The 12,794-nt window shown below is 35.0% G+C and overlaps 1 protein-coding gene across 2 annotated transcripts; it reads left to right on the top strand.

Moving 5' to 3' along the window:
* The first annotated feature begins 108 nt into the window (after window positions 1-108).
* LOC132266498 (putative F-box/FBD/LRR-repeat protein At4g03220) lies at window positions 109-11,074 on the top strand. 2 transcript variants are annotated; one of them, XM_059767379.1, is made up of 4 exons: window positions 109-1,303; window positions 1,441-1,617; window positions 1,713-1,778; window positions 1,813-1,952. In XM_059767379.1, exons 1-4 carry the CDS (start codon window positions 353-355, stop codon window positions 1,819-1,821), a joined length of 1,203 nt encoding a protein of 400 aa, XP_059623362.1. In that variant the 5' UTR covers window positions 109-352; the 3' UTR covers window positions 1,822-1,952. The 2 variants fall into 2 exon arrangements, with proteins under 2 accessions (XP_059623362.1, XP_059623361.1); XM_059767378.1 differs by having other exon boundaries at window positions 1,713-11,074.
* The last annotated feature ends 1,720 nt before the right edge of the window (window positions 11,075-12,794 follow it).

Raw genomic sequence — 12,794 nt, 5'->3', positions numbered from 1 at the left:
GCTCAAAGGAAAGATAACCCATAGTCCACTGTCATTAGCCCAATAGGCCTACAAAAAGAACAGGCCCATTAGGACAGAACTCTACAACAGCAGCCCAAGTCGATTCAACCCAATCTAATTCCATGCCCCAGTCTTCTCTACTCTACTCCGTTCGTCAGTTGCAGAGGTGTCTACACAGCTCATCGTCATCTTAAACCTTCGTCGATTGTGGTTAGGGTTTCGCATGCATTCGCTCGGTAAGAACTTTTATTCAGCAATTCTTCTGGCAGAGTAATTCGTTTTTGTTGATTTATATATAAAAGATTAGGGTTAAGGTTAGGGTTAGGGTTTAGTCTTTGCTTGAAGTCCAAGAATGAGTACATCATTGAAGAGTCGTCGAGGTGATGGAGAGAGTTTTGATAGATTCAGCAACATTCCCGATTACATTCTTCTTGAAATTCTCACCCTCCTTCCCACCAAAGACATCGCTCGAATGAGTCTCGTCTCCAAACGATTCAGAGAGCTATGTCTTTATGTCCCAGATCTGTTTCTTGATTTTGCTTCACACAGTCTGGAAAATTTGGGCAATTGGACCGAAAGGTTTCTTACTTTGCGTGATGGCGCGAAATTGCGGCGATTTGCTCTGACCACGTCCAATTCTCTTGGTCCGACTCAGATTGATCGTGTATGCAAATGGATTCACAATGCTACAGTCATTTGCAACGCTGAAGAGCTCGATCTATCTCTTGAAATGTCCGAAGAAGAAAGCATTTATCTACCGCTATCCATCTTCTTAAGAACGGTCAATTTCAGACTTGGAAGGGGCATTCTCAAACTGCCATCCTCTATCTCTACCAGCAGTTTCAGTTCCCTCCAGGTTTTGGAGATAAGAAGCTTCTTTGCTCCCCAGAACTTAGAAGAGGATTGGGTTTCATCTCTCTTCCCGGTGATTAAAAAGTTGAATCTCGAAGTTATAAGTGATCTAAACAATCTCAATATCATAAGCTCGTCTCTTGAATGTTTGACCTTAATGGTCTGTGGCCTTCTCTCAGTCATTGTGTCTGCAGATAGACTCCAGACACTGCATGTGGAGTATTGTTACGAGAGTAGCAGCTACAAATGGGACGGTTGGTTGTTTAGAATTTATGCTCCCAGCCTTCAAAAAATCAATTGGTGTCAAGATCAATTTGCCTTCTATGGGAGCTCTATATGCCTTCAAAGTGCCAGCTTTGATGCTACGAGGCTCGTACAGTGTGCTGATGTGCTTCTTCAATATATAAAACATGCCAAATCAGTTACACTAAGAGACCGTTTTCTTGAGGAGGTACTTAAACATTGATGCTTCACACAATTGCTATATATATATATATATATTTATCTTAGACAGCAACTTCACTATTCAACACCACCAATTGCACCAAATAATATTAAAGCTAACTTTAGTTATGGGTGCTATTTTAGGATATATTTACACAAGATTTGGGACTGTTGGATAATGTGCAAAATTTGGAGCTGGAACTTCCTTGCGGGAATGAGGATCGTAAAATGCCGGCATTGGCCACTTTTTTTACAAGATTGCCTAATGTGAAGACCCTGACCATGAGAGACATCGAGTATTGCATTTTTGGTTATAACGAAGTAATATTACTATTCAATTAAGTCTATCTTTGCTTTTCTTTTTGTTTGCCTCATTTTTTTGTTTTGTTGTTGATATCATTGCTTTTTTGTTTCAGTCACATGATTTCGATATAGAGTACTGGGAGTCTCAAGAGGTTGCATTTATTCTTCATTTGAAGGAAGTGGAGATTGAGATTCATCATTGGGGATTTGAAGTTGGACTGATAAAATATTTGATCAAGCACGCGACAGCACTAGAGAGGATCACTGTCACTTTCTCAAGACATGTTGGTATTAGTAGATCGCCGATTTGCAAAGAGTTGTCAGAATTCCATGAAACTTTTTCTTGTGCAACGCTAGATTTTGTGTTGGAATGAAGGTGTTAGGAAATTATTTTTATGTCTTTAAGACTTATATTTTGACAGAGTTAGAATTTAAGGTCTTATGAGAACTTAACTTTACACTTTGTATTGAGAAGACTGATGCTCAACTAAATTGCACTCATATTGTTGAGACCTGATAGAACAAATATATTAGCTGATGTCATTTTTCATCATGCTACGTGCTGGTTTGATATTTTATTAGCACCGAATATCCAATCACTTCTTTTATTTATTATTATTATTATTATTATTATTTTTTTTTTTTATGAGTGCTTCTGTTGGAGGGAGTTAGACTACTGTGCACAAGAAAGACAAGGAAGAAACTATCTGGCAATTTCCTTCTACATAGATGATTGTTACGGACAAAGGATTTTGGCAAAGATGCAATTATGTGCATTTGCTGGCAGAATCAAGGAGACAACTTATAGGAAAATTTGAAAGTCATCACGATCATAATATATAAAGGTATACTCCTGACGCCCTTTCAATCATAAAATCTTCATGCTCAGTCAGTGGGAAGTTGCCACAAGCAAAGGGGTTCTCACATCGAATTGATACCAATTCAGATTTGCATTCCAATTGAATTATCTGGTGATTTAGAAACATAGTAAAATTTATCAGTTGTACTAGCTTTCATGCATTTTATCATTCTGTGTGAACATATATGTCAGCATTACCGACATAGGTAAATTACATTATTGAGCTTCCATGTTTTGGTGATCACTAGTTTGAATGCAAAAATAATGGAGTAATGTTTTTGTTCTGAATTTTCAATCACCCAATTGAACTTGCAGAGTATTTTTGGTGATTGCATGCGTTCCCTGGTTTCAGCTGGCTGTGATCAGCGACAAAGAATGTGGAATATGATATGTCCTACTCAAATTTTAGATTTCTTGGAGACTGCCTGTCATTTATTGATATGGTGGTCTCACAGTCTTGTTACAAACGAAACTGCGGGATTTGTTAATCTAGAAAGAACTGCATAAACTAATAAATAGACCATTCTTAATGTATATATGGTATTGACTCAGACTTGCACTCAGTCCTATTATGCTTGATAATTAATAGGAACATTATTTTTAATTTAAAGAAAAAATATCCAAGTTTAGGTTCTTAGAATAGACCCATTCCAAGATTTTCCCTTGTCTTTCATCCATTTCCTTTTCTCATTTTTAATTTTTCTTTCTTTCGAATCTTTTCTTCTCCTACTCTTAGCCTGCCTGAACGTTCAGCTGTATATAGTCTTCTCTCAACGCTCAGGCTCCCTGTCAACTTCACCCTTTCCAAAACCCTAAATCTCAATTTAGAATTTTCGTTCATCGATTGGCTTGCAAGGCTCGCTCTCTCAAAATCCCTAGACGCAACAACATCAATTGCCTAGATTTTGCCTCATTGTTGTATGCAGATGCACAGATTCTGATTGGAGAAGAAAGGTAAGTCCCTCTATATATGTGTATGCATCTTCATTTTTGTGTATATATGAGTTAGTATTGTTAGATTACTAATTATTATGAGTTCAAAATGTTTGAATTTTCTATAAATTCTTTAGAACATTCCCATTTCTTGTTTGTAATATAACAATTGTTCTGAAAAAAAAATCAATTTCTCATGTGTACTGTGAACAGTGAACCACTGTTATTTTTGTGTCCATTTCTATCCCAGGATTTTCTGCATTGTCGTGTATTTGCAGTGCCAATTATGTATTCAATCTGTTTCATTTTAAACATGGTGTCTCAAATTTTAGTTCAATGAACCAGAAATGTGGGACTACACTCTACAATTAGCCTTTTCAATTTTGAATTTTGAATTTTCTTTTATTTTTTATTTTTTGTTGTGTTTCAACTTTCTGTTTTGATTCTTATTACCCATCTCCTAATACTGTACATTCTTCCCGTCAGCTCTGACAATTATATAGGTACACCTTGCACATGCTAAATGGAGCAAACAAGTCAACTTCCTCCAGCATTGAGGCAGTTAAATTTAAAGAAGTCATTCAAGCTGGATATACATTTCTCTGCTCACGTTCGAAGGAGGTTTTTAGTGTTGGATATATTGTGCTTTCCTATTCTATTTTATCCATTTATACATATTTTTTGCCTTTGTTTTTACTTTTAAAGAGAGATTTCAAGATTCAGCCATCTCTCTTACAGTCTCTCTGAGAAAAGAATATAGTTTAGAACCTTCTCTTCCTCCTTCCCTGCTCAAGTATTGGTCTTTTTGTTAATTAATAGGATCTTAGTGTGTGTATATATGTATATATTAAAAGGTGACACTTACATAGAATGTTTGAATAATAAGCAATGAAAGTTCGTTTAATTATTTATCATAAAGCTTTTTTGTCAATCTTCTCATTTTATTTGTATTTCTTTAGAGGTTTTGGGTGCTAGGTCTTATTTATTTTATTTTTGCATAAAGGAGGTCTCCAAAGCATTACCAAGGTTTACTAATGTTGAGCAAGAAGGTCTCCATCGGCTATTTATACAGGTCTTTCACATGAATTTATATTAAGCTTATAATAAATTATAAATATTTTTTCTTTTCTTTGATAAAGTCACTTTGGGGATTTGAAATGCATTGAACATGACCCTTTGCAGATTTATATTGACGTGGTTTTGACAAATTTCCTTTTGTAATAAACTGTCTTGGGAGATTGGCAGGTTGCTTGAGAACAGGAAGGGAAATTAGATCATGGGTTTTATAAAGTTTCTTCTTGGGCTTGCGCAATGGGTTTAATAATCATATACAATTAGTTGGTATTTTGTGATGCAAGGCAAGTTCTTATGTTACTAAAAGTCTTCTTGTATAAAAGCTTGTTCTTATAATTGCATTTTGTAGTTTCTGGCTTATCTTCTTTACAATAAACTTAATAAGAAATTCAGTAGAAATATAGAAGCTACACTACATTTGCACTTTATAAACTTCTCTTGCACTGCTGACCTTCTTACTCTTCTTCTTCAAATTTCTTTTTATTCTTTCATTGCCAAATTGGTGAAAAAGATAAACATAATTATGCTAGTTGTCTTATTGCTAGATTTATTTTGGGTCATGCATAGCATATAACTCCCCCATCCTCCTCTCGCCCCCCCCCGGCGGCAAATTCCTGGCGCTGCCCCTGTCAAGTTGTGATATACTGTATTACCTTATGTCCTGTTTAAAATTCTATATTCAACCCAGAGTTTCGTCAGCGAGAATTTATGTTCAGATTAAAGTCTTTATTTTTTCTTTTTTGTTTTTGGTAATTAAGAAGTTGTTTGTTTCCAATCAAGCATGGTTGTGAGAGATTTTTTCGTTTTTTTTTTTGGTTGTTAACAAGTAGGTTTTTCCACATTATGGTTGTGGTGGTAATTTGTTTCAGAGAGAGGAAGGGCATACTACTACCTTGTTACATTTAATTTTTTTTGGATGGAGTAGAAGAATTGGGTGGTTTCTCAAAGTTAAATGTTAGGAAATGCCAACAGTATTCAGTTTTGTTATGACAAGGTGCTGAAGGAGCGATTTTAGATTTTCTCAGAATCATAGTGCATGCTGTAGCTTCTGGCACCGATTGTGTTTTTTTAGTATAATAATGTAAAATGAACAATAATTTAGTGCATTTAGTAAGCTTCAAAGATTCCATTTTGGGTTATTATCTGTATCTTTAAATCCTTTAATGTTTCTAGGTGTCCTGAAATACTACACTTGTACTAATACTCCATGCTATGCCGTCAAATTTTCTGGTTATTACTTCTTTACATGAAAATATTGAGGTACACATTGTCTCATTCTAGTTGTATACTCTTAGAACAAAAGAGACAACCGGCCAGTCGCCTAGCGGTATCAGCCTCTTACTTCCCAAAGGGAGGTTAGAGGTTCAAGTCTCAGAAGAGACAAGTGTGTGTGAGTACCAACTAGGAAAAAAAAAAAGAGGAAAAGAGGAGAGAGACAGCTCAACTGGTGTAGTAGTAAATTTCAATTTTTTTATTATTTTTCATTGGAGGAGCAATGGCTAAACTAACTCTCTCTCTCTCACACACACACAAACACACGAAATGATCATTTTGTATCTTTCAATATCCAACATGCTCGTAAAATATTTTTATGTCAAAGCATTTATCAGCTGAAGAATTTTTTCCTAAATGTTTAGAAATGTTTGCAAACATATGATCAATTTTGTAGACATGTACATGGGATGACCTTGTAGGCACATAGATGAGTGCTAAGGTAGCTTCAGGGACCATCCCCTTTGTTTGAATAGTTTTTATTATTATTTTTTTATTTTTTAAGTTGGTTATAATTTGCTTTTTAAGTTATTAGTTGGACTTGAATAGTAACTTCTCTTTTTGGATTTTACAGGATGAGTTTGAGTGTTTATGCCCTGAAAAACAGGTGTGCCTTTTATTACCGTCATTGTAATTCTATGAAGTTGTAAGTGAAATTATAGTACTGATTTGATAGAGGTTCTGATTGGCCTTCTCAAGTGCTATTATCTTTGTGCATCATATAGAGTAATCAAATTGTATGTGTCGAAAAACTGATATCCGGTGATGTGGCTTCTTTTATTTTTTTTAATTGTTTAGAGGTTTTCATTAATGATAGTTTATATTTAGGATATCATTGCATTTGGCCGTCTTCATTAGGAACCGCTCTTTAATGAGTACGTGCTTTCTGGTATCCATGATTGTGATACTTAATTGGGTAAAATTGTTGAAGAAAAGTTTAGATGGTACATGTTTAGATCGTGGAAGAACATAATCTGGACTCTGTTTTTTTGATGAGTACGTGTTTTCTGGTATCCATGACTGATACTTATATTGGGTAAAATTGTTGAAGAAAAGTTTAGATGGTTATACGTGAAACTGGACAAATTTCCCTTCTTTGTTCAGAAAACTTGTTTGAAATGTTTTAGATCTATTATTTAACAAATTATTGTGTTAAATTATGTCAGAAGTTTCTGTTATGTAGTTCAATGACACGCATTTTCTTGAGAAACCATTTCTCTGGTGCATGAGCTACACTAACACAATATGCTGTTAATTTAAAATACCTATGTCTGTGTTCGGCCGCATGGAGTTGGAGCCTTGGAATTGGTATTGGTGAAAATTTTAGTTTAATTTTCTGAGTTGCTTTTCTCCAATTCCAATTCCAAGGCTCCAATTTCATGCAGCCGAACATAGCCTATAACGGAATTCAGAGAATTCAAATATTGGAATTATGTACTTCTATATTCTATTGTAGTTATGCTCTAGTTTCTTTAGAAAGAGGGAATAGGTTCCCATTTTTTTCCCGTGTATTGAAAGAGGGAATAGATTGGTTTGTTAGAGCGTAGGATTGTATCATTGAAGCTTTGGTTTCTGTCTGCCCCTTTTCAAGGAGTTCAGAATACCTTTCTTTCCAGGAAATTATTTTTCATATATGTGTCCTTGTGTGATTGTAGGTGTTCCTTTTTGAGTTTGTCTCATTCAATAATTATTTAGTACATTAAGTAAGCTTCAAAGATTCCATTCTGTGTCTTTATCTATATCTTCAATGTTTTTAGGTTTCCTCAAATACTACATTTGTACTTAATACTCCATGCTTTGCTGTCAAATTTCAGGTCATTACTTCTCTGCATAAAAATATTGTTTCATTCAATTTGCGTACTCTTTTCCTTTTTAATCTGTTCAACACATTTGGCTTTGTTAGGAAATAGAGAAAAAGAAGGTTGATTACTCTCTATATCTCACACGCACACATATATGGACTGACCATTTTTGTATCAAATTACACGCACATGCATGAGAAGCTGGTTGGACCCACCAGAGTCGGCTAATTTAAATTACATGACTTTATATTTTGCATTCTTTAAATCATCATCATTATCATCGCTGTAAACAAATCAATTGATTCCTTATCTTACGATTGATCTACTCTTACTTGCCCCATTGACTTCAGTTATTTATGTCATTTTTTAATTAATTAAAGAAGTTAAGAATTAAACTACAAATGGACGGCCTAGATCATCAACCAGTCACGTTTACTTTCTTTTTGAATAACCCTCGGAACGCCCTTCAACAATGTTATGCATGTCTTCATTCACTTCGGGGCCTCTCTTAAGTTTAGCTCATCACCTTCCTTCTCTCTTCCTCTTCATGAACGATGAACCTTCTCTACACCTCCGTCAATTGCAATTCTGTAAAACACTCCCTGCCCTTCTCTTGACTGCAGTAGCGGCTTAGTCATCAGCTACTACCCATTTTGGGCAGAAGGCCACCAATTTGAACTCTGTGGATTCCCAGGCTTTGGCCTCTCATGCAGTGACCAACAACCAATGCTCCACCTCTACGGTGTCAAAGAATTTACTTTTTTGAAAATACCGTTACCATTGCCTATAGTGACATAATCAACCGTGTATCCACCTTCACTTCCATCTATAGAATGTTTACAATACGGTTCTAAGCATTCTTATGTGTTCACCATGGGAGCGATTCCGGAGTTTGATTGTGAGTCAACAGTTACCGTCCTGGTGCTTGACGAGGCAGTAAATCATGTTCTTCTGGTTAATGGTTATGCAGGAGCCTTGCATGGTGGATTCAAATTAACATGGTGAATACTGGAAAGTTTTTGCGGATCGTGTGAGGCCACTGGTGTTGTGGATACGGTAATGGTCTCCTTTGCTTTTCTAAAGATGGACAATATTTCTCTAATTGTCATGACAATGATAATTTCTTCATACATATATATAAGTTGTTCCACTAGCTTTATGCAAATTGTGTAATCCTCTAATTTAACTTAGCGGAGTTAATATATAATATACAGGTGATTGCTAATTTTTCATTATTATAGCTGTACTTGGGTTGAAATTTATCTTTATGAATATTAATGCAAAATTTCATGGGCATGATTATGAAGAGGACTTCGTGTGTATATATATATATACCATCTGCTCTCCCTCCAATTCAACAATTTCTTTCTTCATCTATCTAAAAGTTTTGGTTTTCACAAACAAAGACTTCTAAAAGCTCTACTTCTATAATTGCTATTGGGCTTAAGAAACTAAATCTTTTGGGTTTAAACTAACTAAAGGCCGAATGACACTCACAGTCATAGAGTGGTTTTTTTTGAAGCCATGTTTGGGCTTAAGCACCTTGAAATCCTTCTGGGCCATAGCCCATTAGGCCTACATAAAGAACAGGTCCATTAGGATAGAACTCTACAACAAGAGCCCAGGTTGATTCAACCCAGTCTAATTCCATGCCCCAAAAATCTTCCCCGATTGTCAGTTGCAGAGGGCCTCTACAGAGCTCGTGGCCATCATCAACCTTGGTCGATTGTTGTTAGGGTTTCGCATGCATTCGCTTGTTAAGAACTTTTATCCAGCAATTCTTCTGGCAGAGTATTTTTTTTTGTTGATTTATATATAAAAATATTAGGGTTAGGGTTTAGTCTTTGCTTGAAGTCCAAGAATGAGTACCTCATTGTAAGAGAGTCCTCGAGGTGATGGAGAGAGTTTTGATAGATTCAGCAACATTCCCGATTGTATTTTTCATGAAATTCTCTCCCTCCTTCCCACCAAAGACATCGCTCGAACCAGTCTCATCTCCAAACGTTTCAGAGAGCTATGTCTCTATGTCCCAGATCTGTTTCTTGATTTTGCTTCACACAGTCTGGAAAATTTGGGCAATTGGACCGAAAGGTTTCTTACTCTGCGTAATGGCGCGAAATTGCGGCGATTTGTTCTGAACTCGTGCAATCTGGAACTTTGTAGGCATATGGATGCTCTTCGTGTAAGCAAATGGATTCACAATGCTATAGTGATTTGTAACGCTGAGGAGCTCGATCTATGTCTTGAAATATCCAAAGATGAATGCATTTCTCTACCACTATCCATCTTCGTAAGAACTTATCAATTTCAGTATTGGAAAGGGCGTTCTCAAACTTCCCTCCTCTAACTCTACCAGCAGTTTCAGTTCCCTCCGGGTTTTGGAGATAAGATGCTTATCTGCTCCTCAGAACTTAGAAGAGGATTGGGTATCATCTCTCTTCCCGGTGATTAAAAAGCTGACTCTGAAACATATAAGGAATCTAAACAATCTCAATATCACAAGTTCCTCACTTGAATGTTTGAGATTAGACTGCTGTGGGTTTCTCAGTCTCACTGTATCTGCAGAGGGACTCCAGACACTTAATGTGGACAAGTGTTACCATAGTACTAGCATGTTGGACGATTGGTTGTTTAGAATTTACGCACCAAGCCTTCAAAAAGTCTATTGGGGTTGAGATTTTTTTGTCTTCCAGTCGAGCTCCATATGCCTACAAAGTGCCAGCTTTGATGCTTCGAAGCTTGTACAGAGTGCTGATGTGCTTCTTCAATATATAAAACATGCCAAATCAGTTACACTAGGAAACCGCTTTCTTGTAGAGGTACTTAAACATTGATGCTTCACACAATTGCTATATCTATTTATATATATAGTTATTTTTGACAGCAACTTCACTATTCAACACCACCAATTGCACCAAATAATAATAAAGCTAACTTTAGTTATGGGTGCTATTTTAGGATATGTTTACACAAGATTGGGTACTGTTGGATAATGTGCAAAATTTGGATCTGGAACTTCTTTATGGGGATGAGTTTCGTAAAATGCCTGCATTGGCCACTTTTTTTACAAGATTGCCTAATCTGAAGACCCTGACCATGAGGGACAAAGAGCATTACATTTTTGGTTATGACGAAGTAATATTACTATTCAATTAAGTTTTTCTTTGCTTTTCTTCTTGTTTGCCTCATTTTTTGTTTTGTTTTTGATATCATTGCTTTTTATGTTTCAGTCACTTGATTTCTTTTTCGATATAGAGTATTGGGAGTCTCAAGAGGTTGCATTTATTCATCATTTGAAGGAAGCTAAGATTGAGATTTATCATTTTGGTCTTGAAGTTGGATTGATAAAATATTTGATCAAGCACGCGACAGCACTAGAGAGGATGACTGTCACTTTCAAAAGACATGTTGGTATTATTAGTAGATCGCCGATTCGCAAAGAGTTGTCAGAATTCCATGAGACTTTTTCTCGTGCAACACTAGATTTTGTGTTGGAATGAAGGTGTTCGGAAATTATTTTTATGTCTTACTTATATTTTGACAGAGTTAGAATTTAAGGTCTTATGAGAACTTAACTTTACACTTTGTATTGAGAAGACTGATGCTCAACTAAATTGCACCCATGTTATTGAGACCTGATAGAACAAATATATTAGCTGATGTCATTTTTCATCATACTACATGTTGGATTGATATATTATTAGCACCGTATGTCCAATCAATTGGGTGAATTTTCAATCACCCAATTGAACTTTTGGCAGGTTGCTTATGTTGCTTGAGAACAGGAAGGGAAATTAGATCATGGGTTTTAGAAAGTTTCTTCTTGGACTTGCTCAATGGGTTTAATGATCATATACAATTAGTCGGTAAAGCTCAACTGGTATAGCAGTAAATTTCATTTTTTTTTTTTCCATTGGAGGATCAATGGCTAAACTCTGTCTCACACACACACACACACGGAATGATCATTTTGTATCTTTCAATAGCCAACATGCTCGTAAGTGAAATTATAGTACTGATTTGTTAGAGGTTCTGATAGGCCTTCTCAAGTGCTATTATTGTTGTGCATCATATAGAGTAACCAAATTGTGGTTCCATACCATTCTGGAAAGAGAGTCAGGGTGATCCAATCCCTTGGGGAGAATAATATTAATGACTTTAATTTGGGATCTTATTGACTGGTTTATCCAATTTCTGGATCCATGCCATATTACCCTACATGTTAATTCAAGGACTATGTAAAATGTATTTTATTCATATTAGGTTCAATTCCTACTCTGCAGGACTAATTAAACACGATCAAGATTTAGAGTTACCATTATTTGACTTTGAGACCATAGCTAACACCACAACAGGGCCGGCTCGACCCTTTGGCGACTTAGGCGGTCGCCTAAGGCTCCAGCCAATAGGAAGTCCCAAAAATTTTAAAATTTCCTTATATTAAGTTCTACTATAATTATTTCCTAATATTATTAAACTTTAATAAATATAAAAATTTTATATTAGGCCTCAAATATTTATATCCTAAAATAACTTTTTTGTTGTTTATTCACCACTCATTTCGATTTTATATTAGGCCTCAAATATTTATATCCTAAAATAACTTATTTTTTTATCTCTCCTTATTCATTCCGATTTTATATTAGGCCTCAAATTTTTATATTCTAATTTAACTTCTTCTTTTTTCTCTTTTCTCTCTCCTCCCTTGTTATGTTGAACTCTAATTGATACATAAATTTAATATTATCCTCCAAAGATTTACTTCCTTATATGACTTTTTTTCCCTCTTTTTTCTACTCTCATTCACGTTTTACAATAAAACCAATATAGAAATTTAATTTTAGGCCCTAAAAATTTGTATCATTAAATTTTTTTTTTCCCTCTTTCTTTCTCTCTCATTCATATTTTTTACCGCAGCACTAAAAACATTTTGGGTAAGATCCACCAATAGTAAAATATTAAATATCTATTTAATGTTGTTTGGAAAAATGACCAAGATTTTTCATTATTTATTTTATTTTTTATTTTTTATTATGTTTTATGTTTTTCTTTTGAATAAGTCTTCTCCTCTCACTTTCATTACAAGTTTACAGTTATTATGAACACATTTTTATTTTATTGAAAATTTGTAGAAGTATTGGATTTGGGTTTTCCAAATCAGGTTAAATGGTTCTTTTTCTTTAATTATTTTTTAATTTTATTAACTTTTGTTATTATAAATTTGGTGTGTGTATATTTGTATATTTTATTTTTGA

Source organism: Cornus florida, unplaced genomic scaffold, assembly GCF_030987335.1.
Source record: "Cornus florida cultivar Cherokee Brave unplaced genomic scaffold, ASM3098733v1 CherokeeBrave_3.0.0_Hap2_Chr07, whole genome shotgun sequence".
NCBI lineage: Eukaryota > Viridiplantae > Streptophyta > Magnoliopsida > Cornales > Cornaceae > Cornus > Cornus florida.
This window is presented reverse-complemented; position numbering and strand designations above follow the sequence as displayed.